The 26465-nt window shown below is 43.8% G+C and overlaps 2 protein-coding genes across 2 annotated transcripts in view; one reads left to right on the top strand and one right to left on the bottom strand.

Annotated features, from left to right (window-relative positions):
* Nucleotides 1-450, top strand: LOC309391377 (histone H2B-like; the record flags this gene model as incomplete). The annotated part of the gene is made up of 1 exon (XM_081951752.1): nt 1-450. The coding sequence occupies one exon, from the start codon at nt 1-3 to the stop codon at nt 448-450; it is 450 nt and encodes a 149-aa protein (XP_081807878.1).
* Nucleotides 451-8125: 7675 nt separating this feature from the next.
* Nucleotides 8126-26465, bottom strand: part of LOC309400657 (L-amino-acid oxidase) — a gene marked incomplete at its 3' end in the record, with an annotated part of 31323 nt that continues 12983 nt past the window's right edge. The window contains exons 2-7 of the mRNA XM_081969233.1: nt 23548-23762; nt 21640-21752; nt 19716-19917; nt 14927-14995; nt 9784-9920; nt 8126-8927 (exon numbers count right to left, since the gene is read on the bottom strand). Coding sequence (XP_081825359.1) covers nt 8126-8927; nt 9784-9920; nt 14927-14995; nt 19716-19917; nt 21640-21752; nt 23548-23762 — 1538 coding nt within the window. The remainder of the gene's footprint in view (nt 8928-9783; nt 9921-14926; nt 14996-19715; nt 19918-21639; nt 21753-23547; nt 23763-26465) is intronic.

Here is a 26465-nt window from a genome sequence, read left to right on the forward strand (position 1 = left end):
ATGGCTGCCAAACAGCAAGGCAAAAGGAAAGTCAGAGATGCAAGGAGAAAGAAAATCCAAAAGAAGCGCCAACTAGCTAAGCGGAAGCAGAAGAAACTGCAGCCTAGGAAACAGAAGAAGCACCAGACTCGTCCTAAGCGTCGGGTCAAGCAGTCCTCTGCCCCCAAGTCAGTGGACAATGGTCCAGAGAGGATCTGCTCCCCAAGGCTCTTTGCCGCTAAGGTCCTTCGGCAGATGCCCAAGGTCAGGATGGAGGCCAAGGCCAGGAGCCTAATGAAGACCTTGCTGACCGATGTCTATGACCATGTGGCCACAGAGGTGGAGAATTTGAGCCAGAAGAACGAGCTGACCAACATCAGCGGCACAGATGTGCAAGCTGCCTTGAAGGAAGCCATGACAAAGGAATTGGCCAAGCACTCGGCCGAGTCCACCAGCACTGAATGTGCTTAGAGAAGCATCCTCCCTTCTCCCGCAGGGAGCTAAAGGGAGAAGACCAAAGATCTTAAAAAATATCCTAGAGACTTTAAAATATTTTGCTGCCTTAGGGAATCCACTGAAACCTGTAACCCATCCCTGTCTTATGATGCCCATCTTCAATCATCTTCATAGACAACATAGACACCACCATTTATGGTGATGCCATCAAATTCTCCCCTTTGTTGAATGGAATCAGCTGAGCAGAGAGACCACTGCTCTGGACAAAACAGATGTGGAAGATGTTCGTGAGGGGGCTTCCAACAGAGAAAGGGAAAAAAATGTAGTATTGCTTTTCTTGTCAACAGGATTTGAGTGGCTTTATTCATGTCTTCCAAATAAACCGGGCTTTTAGCAGCTTTAATTCATTGTCTTTGTTTGTTTTTCATCCTTAATTACTGGAAATCTCTACTTCATGCCAAAAGATAAAGATGACTATTTATGATTGATCATAAATAGGAGCAAGACGACTTGACACTTAATTAAAAATAAAAGCCTGTTTCAAGTGGTCCTCGACTCCTAATGGGCACATTCAGCTAGTCTGTTTGGCAACCTCTTTGGCGTTCTCATATTGAGGCAAAAAAAAAAAAAAGGAAATGAGAATAGGAGAGGTATGAAACGGGAATCACAAATGAAAGTCTTACAATACTTTCAACGTGTAATCTTCAGAAATGGGAGTTCCAAAAACATTTACTTTCGAAACTTATTTGGAATTTGGCTTTTTCCTCAAAGATAAGCGCCCTCCCTATACGTCCCATGTCTTTCCAGACCATTTCCCCCCTCAGTCGATCTGTTCGGGAATGGATATAGCCGCCTCTGAAAAAATAAGCAAGTATCCCCTGGAATCTGGATCGTTTCTTTCCATTAATTTGTAGGTTAAAGTGATATTCCCAGAACGAAAGATACAGTGTTAGTAGTTAAGCTGGTTAGAGATTTATTTTGTTACGTACTTATAGTATAAAAGAGCTGATTTTGAAGATAGTGAATTTTAGAGGAACGTTGCTATAAAAGAGGAAACTATTAAAAAGCAGGTTTTTTAAAAATGGCAATATTGCCTGATAAGACTTTTAAGAAGCACATTGCTCAACTTCCCTGGTGGTCTAGTGGTTAGGATTCGGCGCTCTCACCGCCGCGGCCCGGGTTCGATTCCCGGTCAGGGAACACATTTTGGAAAAAGCCTAAAGGTATATTTTTATGAAATAGGGACCCTGAGGGCGAATCTACATTTTATAAAATGGAGTAATTCTTCGAAGTGCTGTTTTCAGAAACGTAAGAGTTACTTTTCAATTTTCTCTTCAAGTAGCAATTATAACTTCAACAGATTTCTGAAGAGTTCATTTGTTAAATGTATACATTTTATACCCATGGGTTACTTAATAGATTATATTTTCTTTACTCAGAATAATTTATTTCTTACAATTTCTATCACTCCTTCCTGCCAGAACTCACCACACAAAACAAGGCATCAAGGTAAAGAATCCAACACCAAAACAAGACCACTTAATAGCTACTTAATATCTTTTTTAAAAAGCCAGATAAAACTATGGCCAGGTTTGCATACAATGCATTGCATTTTTCCTGTAGCAGGTGATCTTACAAGAGTATACAAATAACAGTAATTCCCCTTGCTCAGTAGTTCTAGTTTTTCTGCTCCAATATAAGCATGAAAAAAGGATCAAATTGTTAAAACTTCAGCTTTTTTTTACCTATAAGCATTTCAGAAGTATGTATTAGATTTTGAGAATCATCCTTCAATTCATAATGTGTGTGTGTATGTATATGTGTATATCAGTCTTTATATATCGCACAAACTGACTACAAATAACAGCATGACAAAGCAGCAACAACGGTGCATATATGGGCCACTGGTTTCTCTCTCTCTCTCTCCCTCCCTCTCTCTCTCTCTCTCCCGCTCCCTCCCTCCCTCCCCCCCCCTCTCTCTCTCCACCGCCATCTTACAGGGTACTTGTTATCTTGGGGAAAATAGGAGACAAGAACATTAGGTATACTAAAGTTGCACAAATAAAAGAATGCAGGAAATTAATATAAGACCGTAATAAAATGGTACATTGAAATATCTGCAAGAAATACCATTTGCCTGCGAGCAAGAACTGGTGGGACCGTTCCGAGCGTGTAGCGGTATAAAAACTGAAAAAGCTAAAGTGCTCTGGAACTTTAGGATTCAAACAGACAAGCATCTGCCTTACAATACCCCAAAACAGATAACAACTGTCGATAAGAAAGAAAGAAAAAAGTCTGGATAGTGGTTGTTGTAGTACTTAGAGACAGCAGAACAGAAGAGAAAAAACTGGAGAAGATAATAAAATTCAGAAACCTGCAAGCAGAATTAGAACAATTGTGGTAAAAGAAAGCAAAGGTAATAGTAATGGGTGCCTTGGGTGCAATCCTAAAACTTCTGAAGCACCACTTGAACACCATCAGCATTGACCAAACTCATCACCAGTCAATTGCAAAAGGCAGCTTTACTTGGAACAGCTTACATCTTGCAATCATACCTTTAACATCATGAACCAACTGCCTATCCCCGATCTTCGGGAAGGAGTAAAAATTCCAAACATAGTCTAAATATCTAGCTGACTATGCAATGAACCCTAATAAATTTATATACTGCCTCTCAGTGACTCTGACCAGTTTACAAACTGCTAAAGACACTTTAAACAAGAAAACAATTCAAAGCCACAACAAAAGAACAAAAGTGGCAGAGATAGCAAATATGGAGCAAAGGAAAACAGGAAAAGCGAGCATCAATCATGCTTGCCAAAGGCCTGGGGGTAGAGCCAAGTCTTCAGTGCTCTCCCAAAACTGAAAGTGGTGGGGCCTATCCAGATCGCATTATTCCAGAGAGCAGGTTCTGCTATAGTCCTGATAGATGGCATTGTTTAATTGAAAGAACTCGGAGTATGCCAAGTTGCCAACGCTATCAGATCAATACTATGGGAGACTGGTGGTCTCTCAAATAATACAATAATACAATAGTAGAGTTGGAAGGGACCTTGGAGGCCTTCTAGTCCAACCCCCTGCCTAGGCAGGAAACCCTATACCGTTTCAGGCAAATGGCTATCCAACATCTTCTTAAAGACTTCCAGTGTTGGGGCATTCACAACTTCTGGAGGCAAGCTGTTCCACTGATTAATTGTTCTAACTGGCCAGGTCCTATGTTCTAAATTGTTCTAAATGGCCAGATCCTATGCCATGTAGGACGTTATAGATACCAATCACAACCTTTAATGGATTGCAAATTGGCAATTGTAGCAAATAAAATAATGAATGATCGCTATTAGATGCCCAAAGTTTGTCCACTTCTTTTTTACCATGTGTTGATCTCAAGTCATTCAAAGACAGTAGAACATAGGGGAAGTTTTTAAAATGGAGCAGCTGGTGTCCAGGCAATAAATTATGTATCATGGTGCTGTCAAATGACATACAGCAGCCCCTAACCAATCTTGGCTCATCTCAGGCAGGCTAGGAAAGGTGGGACTTGATGAGTGTTTCGATGGGAGACTACTGAAAAATCCCAGGAAAAAAGGGGTAAACTTCTTCCCATAAAGCTGCCAAAAAAATTACATGAGCTATCCATATAGTCATCAGGAGTTGAGATTGACTTGAGGGAGAACTGACTTTTTATTAATATGAAGAACCAAAAACTGCTAATGCAGGTAATTCTCAACTTACAACAGTTCGCTTAGTGACTGTTCAAAGTTACAACAGCACTGAAAAATGGGACTTACAGCTGTTTTTCACAGTTCCAGCATGCCCATGATCATGTGATCAAAATTAAGATGTTTACCAACTGGTTCATATTTATGATGATTGCTGTGTCCCAAAGTCATGTGATCACTTTTTGCGACCTTCTCACAAGCAAAATCACTGGGGAAGCCAGATTCACTTAACAACCAGGTTACTAACAACTGCCCTAATTCACTTAACAACTGTGGCAAGAAAGATAACAAAATGGGGCAAAACTCACGTAACAACAGACCTTTTGAACTTAATTGTGGCCGTAAGTTGAGGACTACTTGTATAGGGTACCATTCACCTGCACTCTGCATTAGAATTTTTGTACGGCCAGAGTGGCTACTTTTGTGCTTTTAGATATACTAAACTTTATGTGCCAATAAAAACAATTGTTCCAGTCACCATCATGATTCTGTGGTCCTTATAGTGGCAGATAAGGACCATTGAATCACGATGATAACTGCAACAATTGTCTTTACTGGCATATAAATACAATTTGGCATATAAATACAAGTTGTTCATATTAGTATATGAACAATTGAGAAATAATTTTGTAGAATTAACCGACAGAAACACAAAGAGCTCCTCCAAAGCAAAGGAACTGCCTTGTGAATAGTTCTTTCCCATTCCTCATATAGAATTTCTATTAAAGACACAAAAGTAGCCATTCTAATGCAGGCAATAACTTTATTAGAAATCCTCACAATTACAGTAGCACGCCAGGTGGTTCAAAAAATGCTCATCAGAAAAGGTAACATAGTTGAAAGGTAACAAAAGATACATGATTATTTGGAGAAACTACAAGGAGACAGTAGCTTCTCCTATTTTAGCTGTTCGTTTCTGTCTACTCCTGGGAATTCTGACACTTGGTCTGCACAATTGGATTGTGAAAGTTGACAACATGCAGTATTAGCCATATAACTTTATCTCTTTAAGGGTGTAGTCTTCATTCATTTAAGATTTCTTCCCACCCATAGACTATTTATTAGTGTTGGAACCAGTGGTGGGTTTCAAATTTTTTTAGAACCTCTTCTGTAGGTGTGGCCTTTGTGTGAGTGGCTTGCCAGCCATGTGACTGAGTGGGAGTGGCTTGCCAGCCATGTGACTGGGTGGGCGTGGCCAACTTGTAAAATGTGGTGAAACTCACTTAACAACGCTCTTGCTTAGCAACCAAAATGTTGGCTCAGAAACTCTGGCATTTGAAGCACGCAAGTCTTAAAGCTGTCAAGTTACAAGACCCTTGCACCCCTAACCCTTTAGAAAAAACCCCCAGGGATGTTCAACTTGACAGCTTTAAGACTTGTGGACTTCAACTCCCAGAATTCCTCCTCCAGTCATGTTGGCGCCGGAACTCTGGCATTGAAGTGTGCAAGTCTTAAAGCTGTCAAGTTACAAGACCCTTGCACCCCTAACCCTTTAGAAAAAAAAACCTCAGGGATGTTCAAACTTGACAGCTTTAAGTCTTTAAGGTTTAGATAGGACTCTTAGAGGCATGCAGGGCGATTGGTGAGCCAGCCAATCAGTGAGCAGCGGGCGGCGCAAGCGTGGTGCGGACGGGCAGGGGGAGGGAGCTGGAACCGGTTCTAAACGGCACAGTAGATTTGTGGAACCTCTTCTATAGAAGAGGTTAGCGCTGGCAGGAACCCACCTATAAATTGAATTAATAAAAAACCTCTGGTTGGAACTCATTGTTAGAATAGTATTTAGCCAGTAGATGACAGCTGGTGTTTACAGATTTGGATCTATACTCTATGCTTTCTTGGTCTAAGGAGAGTTTTCTGTTTCCTGTTACAGTTATATAGTTGAGCAGTAAGGCACATGTTGACTGTACTCTTTGCTCTATGTGGTACTTTTATACAAAATTTCTAACAATTAGCAGTTCTAAATGCAAAGTATGTTGCATTTTTGTTAAAGTGCTTTTAATTTTAAAAAATAATTTTTAATTTTAATTTAAAACCAGATTAATTTAAACTGGTTTAGCCAGTTTAGAGTCCAGGGGATTTCTCCATCTCTAGCCCCAAGCTAAAGCACAAACAAACAAACAAACACATTAAAGAGGCAGGGAAAATTATAATGTATGCTTTTATTATCATTTTCTGTATTCCTGGTTTTCCAGAACTCTAGTCAGAGAAGGGTTGCAAACTGGAGAAATTACAAATTAAGGTTGTCTAGGGGCCTGCGTGATGACATAATGTGTTTTCTTCCCCATCAGTGACACTGTAGCACCGGCAATTTTTGATAGCTGCAGGAAATATCGGATCAAAGCTTAGGACCAGTAGATGCTTGACGTACCAAAGAAATATGGTCATACATATGAGATCTTTTAAAATGAAGTAGTAGCATAAACTCAGAAAACCTCTTGAACAACAACTGCCCACTTCTTTTCCATTCCTTTTTGGAAAGGACAACAGAAGGATCCTTTCTTTGGACAACCCATGACTTGTTGGTCATCCCTTTAGAGACAGTTCTTTACTAGATTCCTCAATCACTTGAACAATGGCAGAGCTAATATACTACCTTCACTGAAAAGTTGGGACACATTCACAGACACATCTGCGTTGAAAATAGTGCATGGTGAACTATATAGCACAGTAAAACATCAGCACAGGAAATGTTTTACGGTATCTTGTATTATATAACATAAGCCATTTTTATGGTGTTTTTTTTTGTCAGAATAATAGAGTTGGAAGGAGCTTTGGAGGTCTTCTAATCTAACCTTCTGCTCAAGCAAGAAACTCTATACCACTTCAGACAAATGACATAAAATGTTTCGTAAAATTTGGCAAGTTTTAGTTCCGGGAGAATCATGGGTTCTGGATTTTGGATGCATTTTGTAACTTAGCCCATTAGGTATTTTGGTTCAAAAATTCTTGCCCACTGTTTTGCCCAGTTAAAGGTTACAGAAGCGAGTGTTTTAACAGTATATATAGATTTTCCTGAGAGGACTTCCTTTCCAAATTGGAGGAGTGGCATGTTAGTACCGTATTTATTCGAGTATAACGCGCACACGTGTATAACGCGCACCCCCTAATTTTCGATTAAAAATCGGTATAAAATTTTGTTTCACACCAAGCATTGTAATTGACAAAAAAACCACTGCCACTTCTAATGCCATCGACAACATTCCTCTATCCTCCATCATGGATATAGTGTGTGTATACAAGAACCATCTTCTTCAACCTGCTGAATTCTATTTCAACAAGAGAGCAAGCTCTAAAGGCATCTGAAAAGGCATCCTCCAGTCGGCAGGAGGAAGAGGGTGAGAGGCGGGTCCTGTGAATGGCGGCAGCAGCGGCGGCAATAGTCATGGCCGCACGTGTTCAACAACCGACTGGAGGAAGAGGGTGAGAGGCGGGTCCTGTGAACGGCGGCAGCAGCGGCGGCAATAGTCGCAACTCAACGGCGGGCCGCCCCGGCTGGGAGACAAAGGAGGGGAAAGGCGGCAGGCAGCTGAGTTGCGACTATTGAGCACGGCGCGGCGCCGCCTGAGGCCGGGATCGAGGCTGCAGTCCAGAAATTTACAATTGGTAAATTGCGCCCTCAATGGACCAGCCGCCACTGCCACCCCACCCCAGCCCTCGTTTATAACGCGCACCCACACTTTGATTCCTTTTTTTGGTACAAAATTTTGTGCGTTATACTCGAATAAATACGGTAATCCTTTCCATTCTGTGGTTTATTTTTGTTACCTCTAAAATGCTATTAGATATAACTCGATAATTTAGTTAGGCCAAATCAGCTTACTTCCCCCCAATTCCTTCTGGCTCCAAACTCCTGGGACTACAGCTCCTAGAATTCCCTGTTGGTATTCTGGAAATGTTAGTCTGAAACACCTGGAATGGGGAAAAGTGGCTGTGGTTCTCTGTTTATAATTCTCCTTTTGTTGACCCCCTTCTTAAAATTGATTGTCATGGATCAGGTGGATTCTTGATGGCTTCTCAGACGCACGATTCACATCTCTTGCTGCTGTCAGCGCTGACTTAATTGTGCTGTCTAACCAACCGTGAGCTTTGCTAATGTGCTCCCCTGCAAAGTAGATTCTACCTACAGGTGTAGTGAGTGGCTCACTATAATCTTGAAACTGGTAAGGAGTGAAGGAGGTTATAGAACCCATAGCATACTTATCCAGGCTCCATTTTTTAACCACTGAGGGGTAACAGAGGGCCTGGATCTCTTCCTTGGGCAGCTGATGGATGCATGAAAGGTCATTAATGACAATATCAGCAATGCTCTTGATATCAAGAGCTTGAAAGAAATTGGCATCATCAGCAATGACATAGGAGAAAATAACCCCAACGCCACTAGTAAAGTTATGATTAGGGTAGTAGATGAATCGGGATGGAAGATCAGTTGTGGACTTCCCACCGCGAATACCATCAGCCTCCCAAAACTTCTTAGTGCAAGTGAGGAAGATCTTGGTACCACTTCTGTAGTGGATAGACCGCAAAGCGTGTGCTTTCTTTGGTGGAAGGGGTGGTTCAAAATAGATGCGACGGGTGGCCCTTGACGTGGAGCACACAATGACATAATCAGCGGTCACACCTGACAAGGTCTTTGCTGGGCTTTGATATTCCACTCTGACTTTCTCAGCATTCTGTTGTATCTTGATTACTTGGGCATTTAAGTACACCATGTTGGCAATGGCTTGATACATGGATATAGGCAACTGATCAAATCCACCAACAATTTCATCAAACCTGCAAGACCAAAATGGGAAAGAGGAAGTCAAAACCTGGTCTGCTAAAATTGGATAATGGTATTACTGAATAAAAAGCCATTTAGTCACAGGACAATGAAACGAAAAGAGTTCTGGAAAGAAGTTGGCAGCAGATTTGATAGAAAGCAAAGAATATGCTTTATTCTTATTCTTTGACTTTGCTATCTATTATTTATCATTTTTGCTTATCAAACTTGTTTGCCACCCATTTCAACACGAGGTGTCTCTGGGTGGATTACAATGTTACAATATCTAGTGCAGAGGTGGTATTCAACAGGTTCTGACCAGTTCTGGAGAACCGGTAGTGGAAATTTTGGGTAGTTCGGAGAACCAGTAAATACCACCTCTGGCTGGCCCCGCCCCCATCTATTCTCTGCCTCCCGAGTCCCAGCTGATCGGGAGGAAAGGGGGATTTTGCAGTATCCTTCCCCTGCCACGCCCACCAAGCCACGCCCACCAAGCCATGCCCATATAAACGGTAGTAAAAAATCTTTGAATCCTACCACTGATCTAGTAATACCATATCAGGGTTGATATAAAATTGATATAAAAATTAATATCTACTGATAATTTTAGCATTACTGATAATTGCCATTTCTTGCAACTGCAATAGTATGTTAGCTTTGGTTTCAGTTGTCAGCTTGTGGTTTGTGTACATTCCCACACCAATATAGGGAGGATTTGACTATGACTATGTGCCTGTCCTCCCACAGATTTTTTATCTCCAGTTCCTTCCAGATTCCCATGGATCCTTCAATGGATAAACAAGAATTTCATCTTTAAATTGGGACAATGATGAGGAAGTCATCTAATCCAAATGATACAGGTTTGCTTACCTTTTTGTGTTAGAGAAGATATCATCACTTTTTAGGCTCTCAATAAAAGATATGTAATAGCCAGAATCTTCATTCAGTAAGTCTCCAATCATATCTACAGCTCCGCGGCTCAGATTTCCTTCTTTAATTAGATACTCCTGTTTGGGGAGAGAAATCCTTAAATTCGTCTGTTCAAAAACTTGATTTCAGAGCAAGGAGCTTGAAACTGGTGGGCTGCAAATAGGACAAACTCTTCTAGTTCTGAGGAAATGTTGATTTAGGGGTTTAAGCACAAAGCAGAATCAATCTGTTATTGTTCCACTTAACTGACCTCCAGAGAAATAATCTGTCTCTTAACTAACTTCCATTTTGTTGAAAGCAATTTACGGATAATCATCGACTGACGACCACAATCGAACCCAAAATTTCTGTTGTTAAGCAAGTCAATTGTTAAGTGGGTTTCCCCCCATTTTACGACCTTTCTTGTCACAGTTGTTAAGTGAATCACTGCAGTTGTTTAATGAATCTGGTTTCCCCATTGACTTTCATTGTTAGAAGTTCACAAAAGGTGATTTACATCACCCTGGGAAACTGTAACCATCATAAATAGGAGCCAGTTGGCATGTGTCTGAATTTTGATCACATAACCACAGAGATGCTGTGGTCATAAGTATGAAAAACAGTCATATATTTTTCCACTGCCGTTGTAACTTCAAATGGTCACTAAACAAAGTGTTTTAAGTTGAGGACTATCTTTACATTATGTTCAATAAGGTGGATCAAGCTTGAGATTATATGACCAATGCCTGGGGAAATCTCAAGCTGGGTTATACTAGGAAGGTAGTCTATATTTTAAAATTTGTTGTTGTGCATCCATGTATATGCCAGCATTTCAGTGCTTTAAATTTGCATGTATACATTCAATTTAATGATACACTTATAAAAGTGTATACGTCTATTAAGATCTACCCACAAAAAAGAAAGTATTGGCAATTCTGACCCAGAATTTGGGATTGTTCAGTGCAGTGACGTGCGGTCAGGGGAGGCAGGGGAGGCAGGGCCTCACCTCTCTTCATGAAATAATAGTATATAATATTATTTACTATATATATATATAATATTATAATATTATATACATTTGTCCGGCTGCACCCGGGAGCTGCAGAGGCAGAAATGTTGTCGGCGCTTCCGGATGACGAAGGCACGCAAACACGCATCTACCCAGCTGTCTTTTCCAGCCTCCTAGCGCTCTTTTCCACCGATCGCTCACGTTGTGCGCGCAAGAAGGAAAAGTCCGCGGCGAAGCCCTTGTCGCCCCGAGCTCTTGTTTGCACTTCCGCCCCTTTTTCTTTGCTCCATCCCGCTCCGGCTCTGGAAGGGCCAGCGAGGTTGGCTCCAGCCGAGATCGAGAGGGAGGAGAGGAGGGGGTAGCTGCGGGCTACCTTCCGGCCAAATGCGCACGAAAAGCGTGCGCGATCGGTGGAAAAGAGCGCTAGGTAGATGCGTGTTTGCGTCCCTCTCTCCTCAGCCCCAAAGCTCTGTCTGCGCGACTCACTTCCAAGGCGGTGGCTGGAGAGGCGCGCAAGAACGGTGAGCGGTTTCCCACCAAAGTGGCATTCTGCGCACAAGAAGGCGCTGCCGGAGGACAAAGGCATGCAAACACGCATCTACCCAGCTGTCTTTTCCAGCTACCTAGCGCTCTTTTCCACCGATCGCGCACGTTGTGCGCGCAAGAAGGAAAAGTCCGCGGCGAAGCCCTTGTCGCCCCGAGCTCTTGTTTGCACTTCCGCCCCTTTTTCTTCGCTCCATCCCGCTCCGGCTCTGGAAGGGCCAGCGAGGTTGGCTCCAGCCGAGATCGAGAGGGAGGAGAGGAGGGGGTAGCTGCGGGCTACCTTCTGGCCAAATGCGCACGAAAAGCGTGCGCGATCGGTGGAAAAGAGCGCTAGGTAGATGCGTGTTTGCGTCCCTCTCTCCTCAGCCCCAAAGCTCTGTCTGCGCGACTCACTTCCAAGGCGGTGGCTGGAGAGGCGCGCAAGAACGGCGAGCGGTTTCCCACCAAAGCGGCGTTCTGCGCACAAGAAGGCGCTGCCAGAGGACAAAGGCATGCAAACACGCATCTACCCAGCTGTCTTTTCCAGCTACCTAGCGCTCTTTTCCACCAATCGCGCACGTTGTGCACGCAAGAAGGAAAAGTCCGCGGCGAAGCCCTTGTCGCCCCAAGCTCTTGTTTGCACTTCCCCCCCTTTTTCTTCGCTCCATCCCGCTCCGGCTCTGGAAGGGCCGGCGAGGTTGGCTCCAGCCGAGATCAAGAGGGAGGAGAGGAGGGGGTAGCTGTGGGCTACCTTCCAGCCAAATGCGCACGAAAAGCATGCGCGATCGGTGGAAAAGAGCGCTAGGTAGCTGGAAAAGACAGCTGGGTAGATGCGTGTTTGCGTGCCTTTGTCCTCCGGCAGCGCCTTCTTGCGCGCACAACGCCGCTTTGGTGGGAAACCGCTCGCCGTTCTTGCGCTCCTCTCCAGCCACCGCCTTGGAAGTGAGTCGCGCCGACGGAGCTTTGGGGCTGAGGAGAGAGGGACGCAAACACGCATCTACCTCGCGCTCTTTTCCACCGATCGCACACGCTTTTCGTGCGCATTTGGCCGGAAGGTAGCCCGCAGCTACCCCCTCCTCTCCTCCCTCTCGATCTTGGCTGGAGCCAACCTCGCTGGCCCTTCCAGAGCCGGAGAGGGATGGAGCGAAGAAAAAGGGGGGGGGAAGTGCAAACAAGAGCTCGGGGCGACAAGGGCTTCGCCATGAACTTTTCTTTCTTGCGCGCACAATGTGCGCGATCAGTGGAAAAGAGCGCTAGGTAGCTGGAAAAGATAGATGGGTAGATGCGTGTTTGCGTGCCTTTGTCCTCCGGCAGCGCCTTCTTGTGCGCAGAACACCGCTTTGGTGGGAAACCGCTCGCCGTTCTTGCGCGCCTCTCCAGCCACCGCCTTGGAAGTGAGTCGCGCCGACGGAGCTTTGGGGCTGAGGAGAGAGGGACGCAAACACACATCTACCTAGCGCTCTTTTCCACCGATCGCGCACGCTTTTCGTGCGCATTTGGCCGGAAGGTAGCCCGCAGCTACCCCCTCCTCTCCTCCCTCTCGATCTTGGCTGGAGCCAACCTCGCTGGCCCTTCCAGAGCCGGAGCGGGATGGAGCGAAGAAAAAGGGGGGGAAGTGCAAACAAGAGGTCGGGGCGACAAGGGCTTCGCCGCAGACTTTTCCTTCTTGGTGCACAACATGCGCGATCGGTGGAAAAGAGCACTAGGAGGCTGGAAAAGATAGATGGGTAGATGTGTGTTTGCGTCCCTTTGTCCTCCGGCAGCACCTTCTTGCGCGCAGAACGCCGCTTTGGTGGGAAACCGCTCGCCGTTCTTGCGCGCCTCTCCAGCCACCGCCTTGGAAGTGAGTCACGCGGACGGAGCTTTGGGGCTGAGGAGAGAGGCAGGGACGGAGGGAGTGGGGGGAGAGGAGCCGCCCCCCTCACCCCGCAGGCAATGGGGAAAGCTTTCCTGAAATGGGGGGGGTCACGGGAAATAAAAAGGGCGCGCGCTGGGGGGGACGAAGGAGGCTTTGGCACGCCTTAGAGGCGGGTGGGAAAGCAACAAAAGGGGCAGCGAGGGCGGGCGGTGCCTGCAGGCGGCAAGGCTTGAGCGGGGTGAAAGCGCAGCCCCTTTCGTTGCTTTCCCATTCACCCCTCTCAAGCCTTGCCCGAGGGAGCTGGGGATCGGGCTTTGGGTTGGTGGGAGAGGGAGACCTTGAAGGAGTGGGGGGGGGGAAGGGACTGGCACAGGTGGAGGAAGCAATGCTACGTGGATCAGTGCACTCCGCGGTCCCCTTAATGTTCACTCAGGAAGGCGGAGAATGGGACCACGTGTGCTGCACACGTGGTCCCATTCCCCGCCTTCCTGATGACGTCACCAGCCTCCCCAGCCATAACCCTCACCGCACGTCACTGGTTCAGTGATAGCGTGCTGTTTAAACTAGTTATATTCCATCTCATTCATTAAATATAACATGGCCAACCTCTCCATTAGACCAAATCCTTTACAAACTGTTGTCCAAGTGTCTCAGTCCAGACAGAAGGCTTGTTTAGAGTTAAGCCAGCATGGGCACAGAAAAGTTAAACATGTACTGTAATTAATGTATGTCCTAAGACCGTGATGGCGAACCTATGGCATGCTCAAAGTGACAGCGAAGCCGTGTCGCCTGGCATGTATGGCCTTGCCTATTTGTCTTCTGGATTTCTGGTGCACATGCATGCACTGTGATCAGCTGTTCTTTGTATGCATGGCACTGCCGAAAACCGGTGTGTGCATGCATGCCGGCCAGCTGATTGTCGGGTGCACATGCACGCCAGAACCCAGAAATTTGTCTTTTCTGGAGTGCGATTCCTTCATGCGTGGCAGTGCCAAAAAGGGGTGTGCGCATGCGTGCCAGCCAGTTGATTGTCGGGTGCACATGTGCATTAGAACCCAGAAGGTCAGCATTTTCAGAGTTGCAGCCCTGACAAGTGCGTGTGTGCACGCAGGATGTTTCCATGCAACCTTTTTGACACTCGGTGCCGAAACGGCTTGCCATGACATTTTTGGGTTGTGCTTTATTACATTTGTCGTCAACAGTGATGCTTTATGGCAAGCATGTTGTAATCAGTTCAATTAGTATTCAGGTTGATTTGGGGAGTGTCAAGTTCTCACTCACTACTTCAAGAACTAACTTCAAACAGATCAAACAGGCATTATCTCTGACTGTGTATAACTTAGGTTTGGATACTTTTGAAGAAGGCCATTGCATGGCTTTAGGGGAGGCACAATCACTTGCCATCAATCCTGCATGACAAAGAGCCCCCTCCAACCTGGGTTTTACTGCAGGTGTGATGTACGTCCAAAATGAAAACCCCATAAAAACAGGCAGATCTTGAAATGACATCATTGTTATTGACTGCCATCTTGCTCTTTGGATCGCAATCCGTTTGATATTTGAAACTCTCAGGCTCAGTAAGTAATTTGTCTCATATTCTAATAATACTGTAAAAGGAACATGATAATACACCTTAAAGATTGCTCCCTCCCCTAAATCCCCCACCCTCAAACTGTACTGTTTGGAGACATGGGTTTCAGGCACAATCCAAATACCTTTGTCGAGTAGGTGTCATATTTATTTAGTATGTAGCTGCAGTTAGTCCTTTTCAATTCTTCTATAACCTGAAAATGATTTGGAAAGGAAAAAGGAGACATAGGAGAAAGGAAGTATTTAGTTAAAAATGTATTACATCAAACAAAAGAAAAAAAAAACACATACCGTACCTAAAAAGAACAAATGCAGAACCCATATTGATGGATCATTATACTTTGCAGATTAGAACTAGGTTTATAATAAATGGGAAAAATGATTAAAGTCAGTGTGGTGTAATAAAACTATAGCATTATAATGAAACTATGGCCCTCCCACATATACAGCCAAAAGTATGGATCCAATATGAAGAGAACGGCTTTGTCATAATAAAAAAAAAGGACAAGTAGAGAATGCACATGAAACAATCAGCAGCATTTTTCAAGGAATAAAATTCACACAGGGAGAAAAACCAACAACATGCTACCCTTCCTAGATATCCTCAACAGCACAGGAAATGATGGCAAATTAGAAACACAAGTCTATTGAAAAACAACCAATACTAAACAAGTGATCCATTATTACAGTAACAATCTAACCTAACATAGGAAAAGGATAATGCTATCATACACCAATAATATCTTGGAAACAACCAACAGACTTTTACAATCACATAACATTGCCACAACACACAAGCCAACTAAGGCCCTCCAAAATAAATCTTAAATAAAGCAAAAGATCCAGTAATCTAAGAATAAAAAACAGGCATCATCTACAACTTACATTGGAAGGACCTTTATCACCAATGTGTAGGATATACAGTCAGGAGACTAGCAGAGAACATGCATGAATACCAACTAGCAGTCAGAAGACACAACAAAAACTCCTTAACCTCACAACACATAGACTGATCAGTCATATTTTCAACTAGGAAACTATGAGCATCCTAGACTAAACTAAATCCAAAAATGCTAGGGAATTCTTGGAAGATTGGCATTCTACAAATCAGCCATCAATAGATACATAGACTTGTAAATCACATTTACACGCAATTCAAATAATAAAGCTGAAAAGGAAATAAAAAATACCAGAACATATCGTCTCCAGCAACCAACACCCAGATAAGCAGGTGTTCACACCAGACAAATAATCAAGCAGAAAAAAAATAATCTAATGAAGGAGAAAACCACAGTTTCGCCAACACTGACAGTACACAGTACACTATATAAACAGGGAGCAAACCACACGCTCATTAGCACTGATGATATTACTAGTTAGGTAATGATGCAAGCAAACAACCAAGCTTAGAAAACACCAAAGATTCCCACATAGCTATTATAGGTAGTCCTTAGTTAACAATTTCACTGTTTAGTGACCATTCAAATTTACGGTGAAAGTTTGAATGGTCACTAAAATGCTGAAAAAGAAGGTTTGCAATAGGTCCTTACTCTGGCCACAGCATCCTTGCAGTCCCATGGCCATGATTTGGGCATTTGGCAACCAGTGCACATTTATGACAGTTACAGCACATAAGCCAATTCATACAGGTGGGAAATCCAAACTTATTCCATTCTTTCCATATTTATGTAATATGAGAAGGAGAAGGAAGCTTATGCAATTTGATGGGCCCTGCTGACCTGGAGATATGCCCTCGAGGGTGGTCCTGTGCCCTTTGAAGTATGGACCAATCACAACAACTTAGAGGCACTAAAGACACATGGCAAACTCTCCCCAAAACAGGTCAGGTGGGCGCAGGTCTTCAAGTGATTCAATTTCGAACTAAAGTACATCCCTTTAGCCGATGTTCTGTTGCGAACCTTCTAGCCGATGCTCTGTCGCGGAAACCACATATACCACAGCAAACGGGAAGAGGTGGTTCTCACACTGATACCCCCTCCTCAAACGGCATCACAAGTGCTGACCTGGGGCCAGGCCACCCGAAGGAGGGCCACGGAGGGGTGGGATGACCCAAAAGCTGGAAGATGAACTACTAGAGGACCCATGGCACAAGGACAACGCAGGAATACTAACCCTTAAGGATGGACTCTTTAAGATAATTTCTTTTTTTTTTCAATGTATCAAATTGAAACCCATTCAAAAAGTGGGTTAATCTAGCAAGTTGGTTGAGAGCTGTGCAAATACTACTCATGTCTGATTGAATAACTTTATCCATGTCCCATCATCTTTTAATTTGCTGAGTCTATAAATAGCAGATTGTATTGGCGTTTATATTTTATATTTGATGCTTCTAGACCGCCCCCTCTCCCAAAAGGGACTCGGGGCGGTGTACAGTCCACTCAGAATATAACAAAATACAATAAAAATTAAATATGTACAGTTGGCATGGAGGAGGTTAAAATGCAATTAAAAGAACTGTACAAAGCTATATAAATATAAGTTTTTAAACCCCTAAAATAGACACAATAAATTAAAAAACCCCTAAAATAACCAGTTGATAATACATTTGCCAGGAGGGACAGTTGTAATTATGCCAGGCCTGCTAATCGGAACAGGTGAGTCTTCAATTTTTGCCGGAAGGAGCGGAGGTCAGTAGTAGTTCTAATGTCGGGGGGGGGGAGGTCATTCCAGAGGGTTGGGCCCATCACAGAGAAGGCCCTACTCCTTGGTGCCGCCCGTTGGCATTGCCTAGTGGACGGCACCAGGAGAAGTCCCTCCCTGTGTGAGCGAATTGGCCGCAGGGATGTATGTGGGAGGATGCGATCCCGTTGACTGGCCGACCCCCTAATCTTTCTCTGTGAGTCTTGGAGATTGGTATGGCCAGCAGTTACAGGAATATTCTGATCAGAAAAGGGAGATGAGTCTAGGACTGTGATGGCGAACCTATGGCATGCGGCCCACAGATGGCACATGGAGCCATATCTGCCGGCAGGCGAGCTGTCAGCTCCAGCATGCATGCATGTACCGGCCAGCTAATTTTCGGCCTTCTGGAGGGCCAGGGGAGGCCGTTTTCACTCTTCCCAGGCTTCAGGAAAGCCTCTGGAGCCTGGGGAGGGTGAAAAATGGGCTTAATGTGCTAACCGGAAGTTCAGAAACGATCCGTTTCCAGCTTCCGGAGGCAATTTTCACTCTCACCAGGATTCAGGAAAGCTCCGTTCCAAACTTCTAGTAGGCCCGTTGGACTTACTTTTTGCACTCCCCAGGCTCCGGAGGCTTTTCTGAAGCCTGGGGAGAGTGAAAACGGCCTCTCCCGCCCCCCCAGAGGAAATATCAAGTTCAGTTTGGAGGCAAGCAATGCAGCACATGGGAGAGGGAGTGTGTGGGGGAGTTGTGCGTGCATACCTCCCATTTTTGGCGCCCAACAACAAAAAGGTTAGCCATCACTGGTCTAGGAGTTGCCGTTTTAGTTGCTTCCAATGGCAATTAAATATTGCTGGGGTGTATTTAAGCCTTCAAAGGGTAGGTGAGGTTGTATTTTCAAGAGACACCCAAGGCTAATGTTGAAAATCAGGTGGAGTCTGATACCATCATTTCAGACTAACATTTTATTAAAAGGCATAAATCCATCAGATGCATGGAGCTAGATCAGAGTTTCCCAACTTTTACAACCTTAAGAGGTGTAGAAATCCCAGGTGCTAAGGCCTTAGCTTCTGAATGCCATTTTTCTTAGTCCCACATTCGAAAGCTGGTTTTAGGGATTACTCTGAAATAAAATGGTTTGTTTCTAAGCAAGGACCTTTCAGAGCTTCCCTGAGCAAGATTTATTAAAAGAATGCAGGATTGATACATGCATCCTAGCAAGTGTAGCATTTAAAAAAAATAAGAACCCATTTATTATTATTTTATTAGTAGTCATTTTATTTATTATTCTATTTATATACCACCTTTATTTTTGTACGGTTCAAGGCAGTGTATTGCCCCCTCTACCTACCTACTCTCTCTCTCCCTACCTATCTACTGCATTTCTCTCTCTCTCTATTTCTCTCTCTATCCCTCTACCTATCTACTGTATTTCTCTCTCTCTCTATCCCTCTACCTACCTACCTACCTACACACACACACACTCTCCCTACCTACCTACTGTATTTCTCTATTTCTCTATTTCTCTCTCTCTCTCTATTCCTTTATCTACCTTCCTACCTAATTACCTAACTTCTCTCTCTCTCTCTCTCTCTCTCTCTCTCTCTCTCTCTCTCTCTCTCTCTCCCTCCCTCCCTCCCTCCCTCCCTCCCTCCCTACCTACCTACCTACTGTATTTCTCTCTCTTTCTCTCCCTTTCTTTCCCTCCATCTACCTACGTACTTTTTAAAAAATTTGCCTGGGGTTAACTACCATCTATTATCAGCCAAAACTCCACTCTCCCCTTGCGGTGATCAGGTTACCCAACCTGGTAACAAAGCACCTGCAGGAAAACAATCAAGATTCCAACAGCTATTGTTTGGTCAAGATGCGAACCCGCCCTGCACATTAAAAGACAGGCAGAATCTCAATCACCCCATTATGGCCTTCATCTGGGCTTTTTTGACCATACCCTGAGGACAGAGGTGGTATTCTACCAGTTCGCCCGAACCCACCCCGGCTCTACGGCATCCCGTTTAGGCCATTTTTAGCCAAAAGTGCATGCATGGAAGGCTTAGCGCATGTGCAGAGATGGCGCGCATGAGGGCACACTCACGTTTGCGAACTAGTAGGGAAGATAAGTAAATACCACCCCTGCCTGAGGACAACTCTGGATAATAGAGAAACTAGTTTTGGAGAATGCTTTTGGTACCTTTTGTCTCTATAAATCACTGCTTGAAACAAGCCGTAGCATAAATTTCCCGATTAAAGATAAATTTTACGACTTATCTGAACCTTTTTGAGGGATTCTCGATATAGCTGTGAAGCAGATTTGCCTTCTTCTGAGGGCTTCACGGGATATTTCAAGACGCTGGGGTCTTCCTGGACTTCCCATACTCTCTTCCTGATGTTTTTAATAAAATACCAGGCATTCTCATTTTCCTGAAAAAATTCATTCAACTTGAGACCAAACTTTCTGATATATTCATGGATAATCCTGGGGAGAGGAAAGGAAAAACAGTGAAAGGGGAAAAAATATAGAATGATGTATAGTTCTGTGCAGAAGATCGAACTGAAAAGCATTGTATCTGATTATCAAGAGAATTATGGTGCAAATGTGAAGGTAAAATAATTATTCTGCCATCATTTCTGGAGTGTCACTATCTCGCTTTCACTTTGCTTTACGTATAGAAACAAAAACTGCACACATTTAGCCAGAATTTCCAGTTTCAACACAGCTTTTTCCCTCCGTAAAAAAAAGAAAGAGCTACCAATTGAGAAGAGGGGAGAAAAACAGCACAGAAAAACAGCAACAACTCTCAAATTGCTTGATAAACTCTCACAAGTCATTTGTTTTGCCAAAATCATTTGGGCTTATTTTTCTCAGATGACTAGATAACTTGGAAGAAAGATAAGATCAAACGGAATGATTCCAATCCAAATTAAACTTGATTTATTCCCAATTAATACAATACAATACAATACAATACAATACAATACAATACAATACAATACAATACAATACAATACAATAGTAGAGTTGGAAGGGACCTTGGAGGTCTTCTAGTCCAACCCCCTGCCTAGGCAGGAAACCCTATACCGTTTCAGACAAATAGCTAACCAACATCTTCTTAAAGACTTCCAGTGTTGGGGCATTCACAACTTCTGGAGGCAAGCTGTTCCACTGATTAATTGTTCTAACTGTCAGGAAATTTCTCCTCAGTTCTAAGTTGCTTCTCTCCTTGATTAGTTTCCACCCATTGCTTCTTGTTCTACCCTCAGGTGCCTTGGAGAATAGCTTGACTCCCTCTTCTTTGTGGCAACCCCTGAGATATTGGAACAATGCTATCATGTCTCCCCTAGTCCTTCTTTCTCTTAAGCTAGACATACCTAGTTCCTGCAACCGTTCTTCATATGTTTTAGTCTCCAGTCCCCTAATCATCTTTGTTGCTCTTCTCTGCACTCTTTCCAGAGTCTCCACATCTTTTTTACATCGTGGCGACCAGAACTGAATGCAGTATTCCAAGTGTGGCCTTACCAAGGCATTATAAAGTGGTATTAACACTTCATGTGATCTTGATTCTATCCCTCTGTTGATGCAGCCTGATGCAGTGTTGGCTTTTTTGGCAGCTGCTGCACACTGCTGGCTCATATTTAAATGGTTGTCCACTAGGACTCCAAGATCCCTTTCACAGTTACTATTACTGAGCAAGGTATCACCTATACTGTATCTGTGCATTCCATTTTTGTTGCCTAAATGTAGAACCTTTTATTTACCCTAGTTTCTAGGATGCTTTTTTTGACTCCTCACTGGAGCCTACAGTCTTAGGATTTCCTAGTAGTCTCCCATCCAAGTACTAAGCAGTATCAGGTTAGGCGTGCTTAGCTTTTTGAAACCCAAGCTAGATGTTTCCACCTAATTTGTCCTCTTAATTCTAAAGGAAATTAGCTTAACCAACCCTGTGAAAGCTCCAGCAGCAATACTCCATTCCATGCTTCATCACGCTCATCCTGTTCACTCGGTATAAATTGCTGTAGGCTCTGTTGTCAAGTTTTAAATGTCTACTGAACCACCCTTACAAATATCTGGAGTTTAATGCTGACTGGCGTTCCCGGAGTTTAAATAGCAATGACGTTTCGGGACATACCTCCACGACCCTCCAGGCTTCTTAGTAGGCAAGGAGAAGAGATAAGTAAACACGATCATCTCACCCCTCACCTGTGTCTCTCAGGGATGCGCATAGGTCCCAGATTGGCATACCAGCCTTCTATTTCATTTCGATAAGTGGTCACTCGTCCTCCTACACGTTCACTAGCTTCAAGAACTGTCACCTGGAGGCAAATAGGAAAGCCATTGCATCATTTTGACAATGTTCTTATTATAACTTCTCTGCTCGGCTGCTGTGACTTATTTTGGGGAGACTATTTCTTCATAGCATGACTGATTTGGTTTTGAGATGTCAGTATTGTACGGCTATTGGCACCTCTTCCAGAGGTAGTATTCACTTACCTTCCTTCCTACCGGTTCTCAAATATGAGCATGTGCGCATGCGCTTAGCCTTCCGTGCATGCGCTTTGGCTTTAAAAAGTTCCTAAATGGGATGGCATAGAGCCAGGGCAGGTGGGCCAATCATGATTTCCACTGCTGGTTCCCAAGTTTGGACACCCCTGCTCTATGCGATCAGATCACTTTCTGGGCAAAATGTATTATCCTGGATCTCTGCTAAGTAGGATGTCCTATTTGAATGGTCTGTGTCCACCTCAGTGTCTAATGAGCCTGCTGGGTTTCCAGAGGATTTTTTGGGATTGTCATTTCCTGACAATCAGTTGGACAGCTGGGTCTTGCACCTTGTGAATTCCTAGAGATGGGAGGGCAAAGGATAAGATTGCCCCTTCACAGTCTCTCTCCAGTTTCTTAGGCCAAGCAATTCTTTCATTTTCCAGGTTCCTACAGGAATGAAGCAACTACAGTGGTAGGATTCAAATTTTTTTACTACCGATTCTGTGGGTTTGGCTTGGTGGGCATGGCTTGGTGGGTGTGGCAGGGGAAGAATACTGCAGATCCCCATTCCCTCTCCACTCCTGGGGGAAGGTTACTGCAAAATCCCCATTTCCTCCCCACCCCACTAACCTGCTTTCCAGCTCCGTTCTCCTGTGCAGGGCAACAAAAGAAGACCCAGCCAGCTGGGACTTGGGAGACAGAGAATAGATGGGGGTGGGGCCAGCCAGAGGTGGTATTTGCCCACTCAAAATTTCCGCTACTGGTTCACCAGAACTGGTCAGAACCGGCTGAATACCACTCTGACTGAAGACACTTAGAGCATAAATAGCATAAAAGTGTTATTGAACACTTGAGTCACTGCCACTAAGAATAGCAACTCAATAATACTTCTTTGTGCTTACTGCATCTGGAATTTTCTGATTGATAACCCATTCAGAGTGACCTAACCCCCTTTTACAAAAATGTGGTTACAACAGGGCACCTGCAATGGCACATAAGAGTTTGCATGGATTTTTGCAGATAGTTGCTTGGTTTTATTCCTGGATGCTATTTGGAAAAGATCAAGGGAAGGCAGCTTTTTGCGTTATGATCTGTGATACATTTGAGCTTGTGGACCCCAAGGAAATGAACTGAGTTCTCTGTAGCATAAGTTCTTCCATTTCTCTCTGGATCCATGTCGTTCCTGGCTAAGCAGCCAGGTGGGTATAGGTGGTTGGATTTAGGAGGTAGTCAATGATTTATTTTGGGACGTTATTATGTCATTGTCTTTAAATGAGGTGGTCCATTTGCTCTCTCCTAAAACAATTCTCTTGACTTGGCTACATGTGATGACTTTTCCACTATCACCTTCCCATTGTGAGGAAGATTGTTGAAAAGGAGGCAGATATTAGTTATATAGGATCCTAGAGGGATGATTTATATCCCTTTCAGCCGAGGTCTAGGCTCAGGATTGCAATAGAAACAGACTGGATTGCTCTACAATATAATTTCTGGGAGGGGAGAATGCAGCTCTCATAATCCTAGTAAACCTTTCATTGGCTTTTGGTGCCATCATGTTATCCTTCTGGATTACCTAAGAGTTGGGAGTAAGAGGCATCATTCTAAAGTAATTCTTCAATGGTTTACCTTATGTCCAGCCTCTGCAAGTACGTAGGCTGCACTAAGTCCGGCCATCCCTGCACCTACAACCACAACATGTTTTGGATTTGATGTCGGTTTCAAACCATTTCTGGCGATCTCTAGAAATTCTTCATAATCAGCTTCTCGGAAGCATTCTCCTAGGGGGCCTCCGTCATCTGCACAGCTTCCCAAGGCAGCCAAGAACAGCAGTGAGAAAATAACTGGATAAAACACATACAAAAATGGAATATGTATGAGGGTGGCATTTTCCTGGCTTTTCTTATTCTGGATTTATTGCCTTTGCTCTGTTCATTTGTCCCATTCTTTTGTATGTGTCATTGAACCAATTTCTAACCAGACTTCCTGAGGTCTCCTGCACTACATCTAAACTGCAATAAAATAAGCAACAATGGACGCATAGTCATTCCTTCCACTTCTCTGGTCACACAAAGGATCTCATAACAAATACACCCTCTTCAACCTTAACATCTTCTTTTCTTGGCAGCAATGTGAAAGGGGCAGTGGTGAAATTCAATTTTTTAAATACCGGTTATGTGGCCGTGGCTTGGGGCGTGGCAGGGGAAGGATACTGCAAAATCTCCATTCCCACTTCACCTCTGGGGCTAGCCAGAGGTGGTATTTGCCAGTTCTCCAAACTACTCAAAATTTCTGCTAGTATTTCTCCAGAACCTATCAAAACTTTCTGAATTTCACTCCTGGAAAGGGGTTACAACTGGAAGGGTTTTTGCTTTCCAATTTAGTCCACTAACCAAGGATTTTCTTGGTGGACTCCTATTCAGATTCTTACTTGTTTAGTTTTTTTAAAAGATAATCCTTTCAAGTAGCTGCTATAATACTTAAAAAGAAATTACGGTAATCTGACCTGAAAATGGTGCTCAGATAGATGTTAGTGCTTCCCAAGATACAGTGTATCTTCATTTGTGGACAAGTCCTCTGTCATCTTTTCGGGTTTTTACTGGCAGATAGAAAAGGTACTAAGAAAAAAGTGTGCTTCCAAAGTCTTTCCCTTTGTCTTCAGCCACAATATTTCTTAATAATTGAGTTACAGAAACAAAATCCATCCAGATGCTATAGGACCAGGAATTGGATATGTCTAGTTTAATGAAAATAAAGACTAGGGGTGATACTATAGCAGTGTTCCAATATCTAAAGAGCTGCCACAAAGAAGAGGGGGTCAATATATTCTCCAAAGCACCCAGAGGCAGGACAAGAAACAATGGGTGGAAACTAATCAAGAAGAGAACCAACTTAGAACTAAAGAGAAATTTCCTGACAGAATAATTAATCTGTGGAACAGCTTGCCTTCAAAAATTGTAAGTGCTCCAACATTGGAGGTTTTTAAAAAGCATTTGGACAACCATTTGCCTTGAAATGTTATAGGGTTTCCTGCTTTAGCTGGGGGTTGGACTGGAAGACCTCCAAGGTCCCTTCCCATTCTATTATTCTGTTATATCTGGAGTTTTTCTGATAGGCTCAGTCTCATGCTGCTACAGCACTTGGACGATTTCTGATTGGCTAGGTCCCATGATGTGCCATTTAGTGTATAATATTTGAAAGTTGATTTGTGGGAAAATCCTGATTCCTAGATTTCTGCAAAGATTACAAAATTCAAAACATCATTCTATTCAATTTATTTCTTGCCAAGTGGCTATTTGGCTACTCTGACACTCCTCCAGCACTACGTTCAAACTGACTATGTATTGATACTAATTGATTTTGAACACAACTACTTTCTAGCTCTATGCTACCAATTTTAAGGCGTGATAGTCAGAACGGTAATGAAATGTTGGGCTTAGACAACTTAGAACTACACCGCCTTCAATCTGACCTGAATGTAGTGCACAAAATTATTTGCTACAATGTCCTACCTGTCAATGACTACTTCAGCTTCAACTGCAACAATACACGAGCACACAATAGATAGAGGAGTGCGTTCCAGCAGGCACTACTGCCGGTTCGTTCGTGGGCGTGCTGCGTGCGCATGTGCAATGCAATAAAAATTGTTCTGCGCATCTGCAGAGGCAAAAAACAAGATGGTGCCGCCTGGAGAAGTACTTGAAGAATGAGCTGCAGATTGAACAAGGAATTTCGTCTCCACAGGCTGGAAATGTGGGGGGGGGGTATCAATGTTCCCTCTAATTTTTTTTCAATGTGAGCAGAAAAGTATAGTGTTTGAGCAGCACATTTTCATGCCTGAGCACCTGAATTTTTTTCACAGATGTCACCTAAGACAACAACGAAATCAGTATTATTTGAAACTCAAAGTTATGTTTCTTCAAGGTACCCGCTTAATTAAAAGTGTTATATAATATCAGTATCACTTAACAACGCTCCTGCTTAGCAACCAAATTGTTGGCTCAGAAACTCTGGCATTTGAAGCACGCAAGTCTTAAAGCTGTCAAGTTACAAGACCCTTGCACCCCTAACCCTTTAGAAAAAAAACCCAGGGGTCTTCAAACCTGACAGCTTTAAGACTTGTGGACTTCAACTCCCAGTATTCCTCCTCCAGTCATGTTGGCTCAGGAACTCTGGCATTGAAGCATGCAAGTCTTAAAGCTGTCAAGTTACAAGACTCTTGCACCCCTAACCCTTTAGAAAAAAAACGCAGAGGTCTTCAAACCTGACAGCTTTAAGACTTGTGGACTTCAACTCCCAGAATTCCTCCACCAGTCATGTTGCAGCGTGGATCTGCTCCATCTTTGGTTTCTTCATCGTGGGCAGGGCTGCTGCTGAAGATGCCGACGAGCTGCCACCAGAATAACTGCTGCTACCTCCTCCTCCTCCAACAGCACCACCACATTTGCACCTGAGGTCAGCGCCACGTTACCCCTGCCCCCTCCTCCTCCGCCGTGCTTTTGAGGAGCCATGAGGCTTTTCCCCCCCTGCTCCCCCCGCCTTCCTAC

Source organism: Natrix helvetica, assembly GCF_964273705.1.
Source record: "Natrix helvetica genome assembly, chromosome: 1".
NCBI lineage: Eukaryota > Metazoa > Chordata > Lepidosauria > Squamata > Natricidae > Natrix > Natrix helvetica.